The 13,384-nt window shown below is 38.8% G+C and overlaps 1 protein-coding gene across 1 annotated transcript; it reads left to right on the plus strand.

The window, feature by feature from the left end:
• Positions 1 to 608: 608 nt before the first annotated feature.
• LOC135465835 (forkhead box protein F1-B-like) lies at positions 609 to 12,496 on the plus strand. The gene is made up of 2 exons (XM_064743190.1): positions 609 to 1,874; positions 11,130 to 12,496. Exons 1-2 carry the CDS (start codon positions 857 to 859, stop codon positions 11,267 to 11,269), a joined length of 1,158 nt encoding a protein of 385 aa, XP_064599260.1. The 5' UTR covers positions 609 to 856; the 3' UTR covers positions 11,270 to 12,496.
• Positions 12,497 to 13,384: the final 888 nt, after the last annotated feature.

The following is a 13,384-nucleotide window of genomic DNA, read 5'->3' on the forward strand; positions in this document are numbered from 1 at the left end:
TCTGGTAAAAAACATAATTCTATTTCCTGGCCACATGTTAAATATTTCCGTGGTATGAATTTTTCTATTATTTTCCCCTGCAGTCTTCCACTTACTGGCCTTTGTTCCCCGCACCGTCCTTACCCTCAGCATATTTATGGAATTGCCAACTGAATCAACAGATCGGGGTTGGCTGCAACCGTAGCCACGCCCACCCTGGTGTCAATAACCTCAGCGATGTGGGAGGTGCAATTAAAAGCTGTGCATGATTACTTAAATTCGGGCGAAGCAATAAGTTGATTAAGGGGTGAACACGTCTACTACCGCATTGTCACAAAGTTTCTTTCTTATTTTTTGCGAAAGCCAATGTTTCCCAATGCTCCATTACTGCGAAGATATGAGAAAATTTCTATCGTAGCTGAAGCAGGCGAAGCTCCAAGATAAATACACGAACCATTGAAGTAGTACGTGTCTCCCCTTCTGTGCCATCTGATGGACTGGTCCGGCAGTTGCTAGGAATCAGCGTCAGCATCGCTGTGGTGCCGCTGGCGTATAAAATTACCACTGTTTCGTAGCATGGGGTACAGTTGTTGGCCCACGTGATGCTCAACCTGCAGAGGAACACCAAACACCGACAACTTTCCTGTACTTAAGCAAATGCGGTATACGATAGCAATCATTGGTGGAAAGACAATTCTCTAGGGCAGTTGAGACCACAAATCCGGTGACTGAACAGGAGCACACTGAATAGGAACAGAACAATTTAGAGGCATATTCACCGAAATACTTGGTAAATTGCTTGGTGTGGGAATTTGGAACAGTTATGAAATTGGAAAACGTAACAACTTGTTAAGTTAATAAACTAGGACGGTTGACAATGATGGACACTATCGGATCTTGCAAGGTGGAGAAGCCGTTCGTGGATCAGATAGACAGGCTGTCCCAGCCGTACACATGCGGAGGACGTGAAGGCATCGTGGAGAAGGAGGCCCAGGAGGACACCTGTCTACCTTCCACGACTACCAGCACCACAGAGACGGACGGGGCGAAGAGTGGGAAGAAGGCCGGGGCGGGCATCAGGCGACAAGAGAAACCCCCCTACTCTTACATCGCACTCATCGCCATGGCGATACAAGCGACGCCGAGGAAAATGTGCACTCTGAATGAAATATACCAGTTTTTACAAACACGGTTTCCTTTCTTCAGAGGAACATATCAAGGTTGGAAAAACTCGGTGCGTCACAACTTGTCCCTGAACGAGTGCTTCATCAAGCTACCCAAGGGATTCGGCCGGCCAGGTAAGGGCCACTACTGGACCATCGACCCCGCCGCTGAGTTTATGTTCGAGGAGGGCTCCTTCCGAAGACGACCACGGGGATTCCGGAGAAAGTGCCAAGCTCTGCGACCCTTCGGGATGATGAACGGCATGGGCATGACAGGAGCCTCGTCCATGCTCGGTACGCACTATGATATTCTTCACTCCCAAAACAATGCGATGAACACGATGAACATGGCTTGCGCGGTCAACACGTCGCAGTCCTTCGACACATCGGCCATGCTGTCGCCTGTCACGATGGGCTCTGCTCTTCAGCACTCGCCCAACCTGATGCAGGTGCCGTCACAGCAGCACGCCTCAGGCTCTCAACTCAGTTGTAGCTTTGGCACAAGGTACCCGTCCAGCTGTTCCATGGCTTCCATGAACAATGACTTTTCGCACCTGGCCTCGTACCCTGCTTTACCTGTAAGTGTGTATGAGCGTGACCACATACAGAACTCTTGGCAGGGACAGCGACACCTGGCGGCAGGGACGGGTCTCGGTTCAGTGACCGGCGAGCAGTGTCATTACACACCGTCACTACCCAACAAAACAGAACCCGTGGATCTAGCTTCAGCAGGTAAGTCACCACAATTAGTTTTGATAAAACATACAAGTATTGATGCTATTAAAAATCTGCGATATTTAGAGAATTAGTGATCAAGAGGATCTGTGTCTTCGAAAGTTATTGGTGCTGTAAAATATCTGTTCTACAACATGATTCTGTTTTGCAAAAACAATTCAAACATCGATGCATGTGCAGGAATTAACAATACTAAATTATTATTATTATTATTATCATTATTATTTTTCTTCTTATTATTAAACCACTAACCATTATTGAAGAAAGAGCAATTCTGTGAAGTGTGTAATAACTTAATGTACAATATAATTTACCTTGCTGAACCACAAATAAACTTGTTTAATTTTTCCATCTCGATACAAGAGTTTCCTCGACATACACTGTACGGGTAGATGCATGTAATGAGCAGTTCATATTCCTGCTTGATATGCTTAAAAACCGTATATATTACTTTGGGGAACACAGCAATAGCTCATTTTGAGATGTTAATTTAGCGTGTGCCAGCTCGGACAGTTCAGGGGAGTTCGCGTTGGGTGTCACGGTCTGTGGTCCAGATGGGGAGTAAGTGTCTAGTACAACTTGTATGGACAATGCCAGGTCATATATTTCTGTTGGATTAAGAATATATTTAACCTACACAACAACAACTTTCCACAGGAATGATTTGTATACTTCTTTAGGCTCATAGCCGTACATGGGCCCAGTGATATATATGAGCTTAATTGTTATTATTTTTTATTGTTTATCACTTCATCAAGATCCCGGCAAGTGCGTCGCGAACGCTTGTAAAACGTTTTAAATTTACTTGCTGCTGCCTCGATTTCATTATGAACAAGTTTCCTGTTAGTTAATACCGTCAGTCTATTGCTTACGGTGTTATTTCATTGGTTGGGTTTTGTAGCCCGGTTATATGGATATTCAAAATTTAAATTTATCGCATTTGATTCATAACGTATTAGTGATAATGGTTACAGAATGGAGTGGATGTACATAGGAAAAAGGATATAGGAAAAATGTATTTTTGTTGTGTTTGTATATCATCAGAATCACTGACATTGAACATTGTCTAAATAACACTGCCACCATTTCATATATCGCTAAGCTGCGTGAAGCAACTTTACAAATAAAGGGTTTGTCAAATGTAGATATGCCATATGATACAATGTTTGAGGGAAGCAATAGTTTGATTTAAGAATAAATAACATCTACATTTAGAAATATATGAAATAAAAAATATGTGCAGTATCCAATGTTTAAAATATATACTGAGAGAAGAGCTGAGATGGAAGTGATATGTTATAAACTGTACTTTTTGCCTATTTCTGTGTTAGCCTTGTGTGCTGCTAGGAGACGTGTAAGCTGCAATTACTCGAGCATTTACATCAGAAGTTAGAATAAACAAGACAAGATGTCGTGAGAGCATTTGTCAACAATTTATCTTTCCTCGCTGATCTGGTTTTGCCCTCTGTGTTCCATGTAATCTGTTATATTGGAAATCATTTAACACAAATTACCCTTTATACTTTGATTTGACCACGAAAGGCTGCCATACTGTAAGGTGTGTTTACCTGCATTAACAAGTATGCAAATATACTTTGGTAAACATACATTTAACCTTTATGATTTTATTTTCATAATTTTCACTAAAAATTAAGACTGCCGAATTCAAGTGTTTTAATCTATGCCAGTAACATTTCATTCGTTATTTGTACCTGTTTACCTTACCTTTTGCCCAGCGTCCTTACCTTTTAATTTAGATACCCATTATCTTTGAATTCTGGATAAAACACTTGTTATACTTCATGAATGTGTGTAACTATTCTTGTTAAATTCGCCTTTTGTAGAGAAGTAAAGCAAGTTCTTGATAACATGAAGCTAAAACAGATCAGAGTCGACCTATTTATAAATGACTCGAGTTTCAACTTTCAGGCTAAAGGCGAACGTTAAAAACAATACGTCATAAAAGATTACAAGTGAATAAGTTTTGAACAGCCTTTAATAAGGCATCTTTCTTTTGGTTTCATTCACGGGTGGGATTATTTCTGAATTGTTTGAATTTAAGATTAAAAATTGACATTAAAGCTTCGTTGTAAAATATACCCTCGCATATATACAATGTTTATACATTGTTAGTTTCTTTGTTCGAAATAAACTTGACTCAATTAAATATGAGGAAGAAATACACCAAAACCCCGTTACCTAATTAAAGACATTCTGGAAGTTAGTTTGTACAGGTATGTGTGATCGGTTTGTACAAGTATGTGTGATCGGATCGCAAATTCAGACGATTGGAGTGGCTAAGGCATTTATAAGTACGATTTTGTTTCAAACCTGTGAACTTTTTTGTTTGTTTGGAACCTGTAAGAAGAAGACTGAAGAATATACATTTTGGTCTTTAACGTGTGTGTTTCGATTATGGACTAGAGCTTCTTTGAAATAAAGAAGTTACATGTAAATGACAAAGTCAGAGGCAAGAGACATCAAATTAAAGCCAGTAATTTAGTTCCAATTCAATTTGTCTTCAGTGTATGTATTTGTTTGTCTCTTTGAGGAAATGTTGATATGTGTATGTTTAATACTTTATGTTGTATTCTTGCACGAAACAGGTTTCTGCTGGTGTACTAAGCATTCAAAAGACTGATCCGTTTGCATCGTTTTCACTTCATTGTTTATTAAATGTGATGAAAACACAACATTTTGAGTAACTCCAGATTAGTTAACAAGTCTAACCAAAATTGCCGTTGCACCACTGCTCCCGTTTTACTCTCTACACTCTAGTCATTTACATTTGAGGCATGAATTTTCCTCTATTTTGGTTTCATTTGTCCGCAAAGTGAAAAACTACTGTCTTCCCCCCAAAAAAAGGAAAAGAAATGCAAGAGTCAAGAATACAAACTCCAGGAAAACAAACACAAACAAAAAAAAAGGATCAAAATGACAACGTATTGATATTTGACTAGTTTGTTTCAGAACTTCAGGGAATTCGTCAGCTACTCGATCATATCTACATTCTGTCATTGTATTTTCCTGACTGTCGCTATTATGCCGATTTTATCCCTCCAAAATTCTTCCAAATGTCTTCGCCCAGTTTGTCCTTTCTCTCGGTACCCGATGGGTGACAACCATTCACGTAACCAGACAATTGTGTTTCCCGTGACCTATTCATGCTCCAGATTTCGATTGTTTAAACCAGGTGGGAATCTGATAACATATCTCGCATTATGCTCAAGACGTGCAGTATTCGCCGTTCTTTACGAGGGTATTTAGCCGTGTTGGCTGTGCTCTCACGTGAGGGCCAGATGGCGCCGTGTGTGGGCTAGCTCTCCCAGTCGCAGCTCCATATAGCCGCCGCTTCCCCAGGCTGCACTCACAGCATCTCCACACTCTCCTCAACCACAGGCTGATCTGTGGTATACTTCCTAATCCCCTTATTGACCAGTTGTATGGTGACTGACTTTTGAGTGATGGCAAACTAACCCTGTTACCAGAAGCAATTAACAGAAGCTGCTGAACTATTTGAATATAGGTTGAAGTTAAAGTTGATAACAGAAGAAAGTCACGGCATGCCTTTCAAAAAGATTATTAGCTGTGAAGATTTAAAACGTTGATGTTTGGAAAGATACATACAAGCTAAATATGCTTTGGGCACGCCTTTTTGAAAGTAAAGCAACTGTCGATACGTCTTATCTTTTGTTTATATTTTCTTATACATCTAAATGTGTATTTTTCAATTGTAAATATCTTACGAAGAGAATGGCATACGGGTTCAGTTACTTTCTGTTTTCTATAATTATGAACGCATATGAGGTCTCAGGAGAGGGTTTAGTGTACTTTAACTCAGCGAGAAATATTTCCGATAAACCATCCACCGTCGAGTGTTATAGTACTGTGGTCAGATGTTAAAGTGCCTGATGACTGCTTCGTGGAGTAAAATTGACAGAGCCGCATTCTTACATACATAACTCGAGTTCCAGAGAGCTTAAGAAGGTGCTAGTGACAAGTTATTCTGTGTCATTAATTATCATGCCTCGTTACATCCAATTATCGAGGTACACGTCATGGATCGCCAAAACTATTACGATCTATGTTCAGCTAGAGAGTAGGAACAGCAGCTTTGGTAAATCTTGCGCAAGGCCTGGTCGGTGTGTCAACACGCGGTATTGTAATCCGATACAACAACAACATGTCAGCGGGGAAAACGGTGACACCAAAACTAACAAATCCTCGGGGGAAAAGACCAACGCCACTTCAGCCCCACTTGGAGTTTTCACCGCTGGTAAAAGGTTGAGCGCTTTTGGGAACACTTGAATCTGAAGCCTGAGGTTACCCATGTCATGCCGTATCTTAGCGAGTGAACACTTGCCACCACGGGAACATTAATGAAGGATAATTCATAATAAAAATTGCATTGCTTCTATTATTCCAAAAGTTAGTATTCATCCCGATAATGAAAATTTTTTCTTTTCGTGGTAATTCAGAAATAATACCAAGGTGATATTTTATCGTTTTCATTTAACTTCTTGAAACTGTGAAAAAAGTTTGACAAATGGTGACAATGTATTAGTTGGCAAATGGTGACAATGTAATAGTTGACAAATAGTGACGATGTAATAGTTGGCAAAGGGTGACAATGTAATAGTTGGCAAATGGTGACAATGCAAATGGTCACACGCAGCAGCTGAACTCTGCACCATCCTACAATTCACTTTCTTGCCATAGTTCAAATACTGATCAGAATCGAATCATCTTGGAGTACCTTTCGAATTTACACACGCAAATGAACATTGTGAATTCTAAGGGCCATACAATATTGTCATTATTGCGCATGTAACAAGTGTGAGAGTATTTATTCTGCTCTGTACTGGAACGTCACATTCTTCTTCGGAAATATAAAACCACCTGACTGGCCAAATTCCTGCGTTAGTATATAACTGTAGACGTGTGACATAAGACAGAATCCTAGCAAGTTTAATGGTAATGCTGATGATTGATTTCCCGCTGCCAATGTCCTTTTGACCCGGCATAAACAGACTGCTGGAACACTCGACCGCCGGATAAATGATCGTAGCCCTCATTTCTCAGATTGCTGGTGGCTGCGTTCTGAAACGTCAGCCAGCAATCATGACAGACTTATGATATCCAAGATCAACAACAACACAAAGTTTAAATTTTAGCTAACCAAGAAAACCAAAACCGTATTGCGAACCATTTAATCATTATAAATCACAATGACTCTTTCTGTGCACATTTTACAACAACAACAAAGAAATAAATATAAATTTTGCTCTTCTTCATTGTTGCTCTTATTCCAGATAACTCTGTCATGGGCAGTTTAAAAACACTGGAATTCAATTTACTTCAATCAATATCGTCCTTTCCTATCTTTTGAAGATTTCCTTTGAAAAATGACACAAATCAGACCAATACTCCACATTACTCCACATTTCAATTTACTTCAATCAATATCGTCCTTTCTTATCTTTTGAAGATTTCCTTTGAAAAATGACACAAATCAGACCAATACTCCACATTACGGCTGTCTTTGTGGAAACTGTGGTAAACTGCCACATCTAGTGTTATTTTTATTGTCAGGCTTTGTCAGCGTAGGTGCGAGTGACATCATGTTGCCCAGTTCACACAGTTCTCACACAGATAAATACCTGGCCGAACCAAACAGCTGTGTTTCCTAGCCATACAGATGGTGTTCATTTAACTGGGCTGTCCGACGTTAATTAACTTGGGTTAATCCGAAGAAGGACAGCAATGGCATAATTGAAACCGGCTTACCTTAGATCCTCTCCCTAACCTAACATTCTGTTTTTGTCCAGAAGACTTTAATCGGTTACTTCGGGTTTGTATTTATACATGTATGTTTATAATATAACCCGAAATATTGACTCAATGGTCTGAATTCTACGTATATATCGTCTCTGGACAGATTGAAAACTTTGAAATTATATCCGTACTACACAGCGAATGGTCACGGCATATGGTTTACATTGTTGGGAGACAATGGGCGTTAAGATGCAGATCCACTACGGGCAGGGTAGTGTTATTAAAATGTTTCACAAAGCTATGATGTGTTCCAAGAAATTATACAGATGCAGTTCGCTTCTTTTTAACATGCTGAATTTTACCTCGTCTGCAAGTGCCACGAACCTGTCAGGCCGTCGTAGTTTTTATGCATGTAAGCATGGCGAATATTCTCGACTGGAATAATCGCATTATAAGCTCACATCGATGATGATTAAGCCTGTATCCACGGCTTCCTTCATTTTCTCCAAGTTTGGTAACTATGGAAGTTTCACTGGCATGCATGGTTTACCAGATTGTTTCACAATATTTTCTTAATCCGGTTCAAAAGTAGACACCATAAAGCTACTTTGGACGTAAGTCAAACAATTTAAAACGGTAAACTTAGACGCAATATACGTTGTACAATTTATAGCCCCTAGACTTCACACTTATACAGAGGGCTCTCTTAAATTAAGGCTTTTGTTTAATCTTAAAAAATTTTGTCTCCACCGTCGAAAGAAAAAACTGTTATGTTCCAGTTCATGTTGATGACATAAGTCGAAACGGCGAGTGGACTAGGATCTAGAAACTAAGAAATCCCAATGACGATTAAACAAACCACCAACGAACTAAGAAAGTATATACAGTAAGAAAATAGGGCGGAATCGCATAAAAACAGTTATCCATGGTGTTGGAAAGACGCAATATGTTCCAGGCCAATGAATTAAGTCAGTATCCAAATCATGTACTATGCTAGTCTGTAAGGTGGCGATAATGAAATTATTCATCTTAGTTGCGCTTTGATTGCAATTGTTCAAACACTCAACATAACTGGCATTTGATTTAGTATTGTGATCATTATACGAGACTGCTAAAAATACATTGGAACACATCACACTTGCAATTCTTTAAGTAACAGTGGCTTTCAATCCATGGACTATGAGTTTGAAATTTTAATTCAATGTCATGCTTAACATGTTGACTGTCTACCCTGCATTATTTATAAAAACAAATGTAACTACATGTTGCAAACAATACTTACAATTTATGTGTTATTTCTTACATATTCATTAGGAAACTGGTTATAGGTCGTTTTGGAATTGATCCTTGCATGTGATTCTCAACTTGGAACGGCCTTTATGGTCTATGAGTGGTATACATATGTCGAGACTCGTTGCTTATAGATTTCTAACGTCTGTATTTATGCGAGGTTGTCGTTTTGCACTTGATTAGGTACATACATGTATATAAGAGGTCTTCTCTACCTTTTTATATGGAATCCGATAACAATGTCTGACACCAATAATGCTTTATATTTCATGTGAGCATTTTGCTTTTTCCTTCTTTGTTCACTGTCTTATGCATAAGCGTATTTAAGGGTGGGAAAATGTTAACACTTGCTATAAGTGACTTAAGGTCCCGGTTATATATTATCATTATAGTATACTTTAGGTTCAATATTTGGTCGTGAAACAAAAACCTCTCAGTGATCATATGGAAATGTTGTTTCAGTGTATTATTGCATTATTTGTCCCACATATTCTCATTTTGTGATTTTTAATAAAATATGTGTGAGACTATTGATATATTGGTAATATATATTCTGTGGCTCTGTTTACACAGTATTAAATTTATGTGTCAAAACAGACATTCGTGTACCAACCAAAATGGACGTTCCTGGTCAATAATCGCAAGGCTAATTCCCAACACGAAGTTTAACACAAACTAATTAAGAACTAAAACATCTGCATGGAGAGCAAAGCTAGAAGAGCTACGACATGCACAGATAACCCGTGAAATCAAGCCTCTTGTCAATTCACCTCAGTTAGGATTTTATTTTGAGTTCAAATGCCCTAAAATGGCAATTTACACGCTCCCTACTACTGTTTTCTTAAGCAGATATAGGTAAAAACGGCTGTGAGTCCAGTTTGTTAGACGTCGCTGATCTTGACTTGCTCAGAATTACCGGGAATCCTGATCTGTCATGGAGCTTGTTGAAACTGTCATCAATTTAAAACAAGCCACCAAAGAAGTAAAAATTATATAAAATACATAATACAGTTTTCAATGCTGTTTGAAAGATATAAGGAATGGTCTGATGAGTGAAATCAGAATTCAAATCGTGTTCCGTGCTAGTATATATGTAAGTTATCGATAATAAAATATGTATCTCAGTTGCGCTTTGATTGCAACAGTTATGTATCCAACGTGCATGGCGTCCTGATTGAACACGATAAAGATGCCAGCCCCCCCGGGTTTATGTGCGTCTACAAACATTACAAGGCAAGACTTACCTTGACGGATTGAAAATTTTACATTAACTCGAAATATAACAGCAATATCATTGAAAAATAATATAAAAAAAAACTGAAATCTGAAACTGACCTGGGTTTATTCCATTATACTTGCTAATTTTCCTGAACAACAGTTTTACAAATTTGAATATGAAACTTATTTATTTAGTTTTAAAACCATTAGTTCGCAGATCAGTTGAGAACATTCAGGCCCAATGTCAGCGCATGAATTTCATCTCCAAACTTCTTTGGAGGTTCGTTTGGTTCCAACAACACCATTAATGGAACATAAGCAGCGTAAAAAGCAGGATTTCCGCTTCATACAGCAGTCACAGGGTGCGGGCTGAAGTTAACCGGGACAATTCACTGCATTGTGTCGTCTAGCAAAGGCATAGCATTTAAAACAACAAGTGTCTATAGTATATGATTCAGTGGGAAACCAATTTCACGTGTGTGTGAGAAGTATTCATGAGAAGTGTTCATGCCAAATAGTAAGAAGCAGCATATTGTCATTTTGATATAATTCATCTTTGTGAAGTACTAATACTATAGATGTAAGACTTAAAACACAGAGAGAAAAAACAGAGCAGCGAAGACGGTGTAATAATTGACAAATGGTCACACGTAACTGATGTAATTTATGCCTCTTGTCATTTTACCTCTGTCAGGGTTTTAGTCTAACTTTTCATGTAAATACTTGCACGTGTCCGAGCCCCATGGTTTCAGCAGGATTACGTTATAACAATTACTGCAATTCATTCGATGTCACTGGTATAGAATGATTCATACTGAACATACAAAATGTTAAAACAATGCAAAGAAACTACACATTTCTTAATTTGATGTTTCTGCTTTTTCTTTTATTACTAATTTAATGAGCTGGAGTCCAAAATATGTTACTTCATGCCACAAACATATCAGATCGGTTTGTTCTCTGTTGTAGGTTTACGTTCGGTGGCGGACTCTGTCCAGGCACCCCCGGGGACCTATGAGGGTAAAGCGTACATCCACTACGGTGCAGAGGGGATGAATGGGCCAGTCTGGCACACCAACTACTCGCCACAGTATTCCCGGAACGGATGACTATATCCCCGGGGTACAAGCCCAGACAAACTACACTCGACTTTATCATAGACAGTATAATACCAGTTCCATGGAAGGACAATAAATATTCGTGGTTGGTTGATGATATGTATATGGCCGACTGCATCGAGACAGTGTAACTGAGAGACTGATCGACCAGTGAGTTTCGCCAGTAAGGATATTTAAGCAATTTTACTGATGTTTCTATAGTTTACATATTAATGTAATCATGTATAAATAATGTTCCACTGGGCATGTTGATACCAATTTGTCAGTTTTGTCTCTTCCGCACCTTCGGTGTATACAAAGTATAGTTAAGATGTAGATGGGATATGGTGCACAAGATACCGTACCCTCCGAACCAGGACTGTCTACCACTTCATCGCAGAATCCTGTAAAATGTCAATTTTCTCGGCTAATGGATAAGCTTAATTTGGTTTGGCAACCTGTATTTGAACACGTTTGTGTCGATGCGTTTAAGCTTACAATCCAATCCAAGCTTGCATCATGTACATTTCTATATAGGAAGACCAACGCTGGCCGAACCTCGTATATATGTGACCCCCTGAAACACAACAAACCCATAGCCAATGAGGCTTTAAATCAGATTTTGTATAGGCGCGGTGGTTTCGCCCCGACTCAGTTTTCTCCACACAGAGGCATCAAGTTCTTTTATAGGTTTGGTAGTGCCGTGCCCAGTTTATTCCGCCCAACAACTTTACCACCGACCTATTAGGGAAATATGCTATGTTCTCAAGTACAATATAGTGTATGTCCTGAGTGACTTTGCGGGAATTTATTGTGGGATTTCCATATAACTCATCATCCATTAGTCGTACTGTCCGTCGTATAAAAAGAACTGTCCATTGTCACTTTCTGAATACCTGTAAATCGTACTGTGTTTGCTGTATGCTCAGAAGTATCGACCATACCAGAAGGTTATTTAATTATAGCTAACTATATCCGGATAAATATATTCATTAAGCTACAAAGTGTGACGAAAATTAGCGGTGGCCTGTTGGAATTCTGACCATATAATCTATTCCTGTCCGATTCAACTGTGTCTTGAATTTTATATACGGATGACCGATTGGAGTTTATTGCGTTGATTTCATACCCTGACGATTTGACACACAGTCAAATGTAAAGTTGTATATCTAAATAATCCGAATATTTTAATGATGTGTTTTTATATATTAAAATATCGAATGCAACCCATGTGTATATCCAGAGTGTTTCATTACATGTAAAGATTTAAAAAATAAAATGGCTCTATTTTTCCCATTTATCAAATCATGACTGTACTGTGTGACGTCCCTTCTGCATGTGCTTGCTCAGTCGTGTTACATTAAATATTTACGTAAGATGAATGCTTGTATGCCAGCCACCAGGAGATTCGGGGCGAATGGTAGAGATGGTTTATCAACACATTTATTATTGTGTTTTGTCTCCTGGAAGTGAATGCACATCAAAAAAATCACACCATGCAGAATATTGTCTTATCTAACAAGAAATGTTATAGTATAATGGAGAGTCCGCTTAGACATATAGTGTTCCAAGCGCCATACAACAGCCCAGTCTCTTCCCCCTAACTCGGACTGCAAGCTCTGTTATCTTGATTAAACAAATGCGCATCTTCCTGACAACTATGCTGTGGACTACAAGATCTTCATCTGGGATTTTCACATAATATATCTGTTTGATCTTAAATTCTACAGCGTGCACTCTTGGCGCTACCTCGCAGACAAATTTGTTTTTCTAAAGATTCGGTATTCTTTTGATAGCAAAAGGATAGGTCAACACATTTAGGTAAAGGCGATAAATTTTTGATTACATATGTTGTCAAATGCCACTAAGAATTTGTCGAATAGAATTTCGATTACTAATTCCTGCACATTAAACACATACACGTATAAAGATGAAATGAGCTCAGTTGTAGGCCATAACCACTCTCTAAGTTACTAGAAGAAACAATATTTTCTCAGATGCGCATTGAAAAAAGTGCTATTTTCAGCCTACAGTCAGATCTTCCGCGTCCTCTGACGACTTCTTGATTCCAGATCGTCTTCAGTTATAGTTACCTGTCTGAAAATGGCGACATCGCCAACGTTCTTG

Source organism: Liolophura sinensis, chromosome 5 (genome assembly GCF_032854445.1).
Source record: "Liolophura sinensis isolate JHLJ2023 chromosome 5, CUHK_Ljap_v2, whole genome shotgun sequence".
Lineage (NCBI taxonomy): Eukaryota > Metazoa > Mollusca > Polyplacophora > Chitonida > Chitonidae > Liolophura > Liolophura sinensis.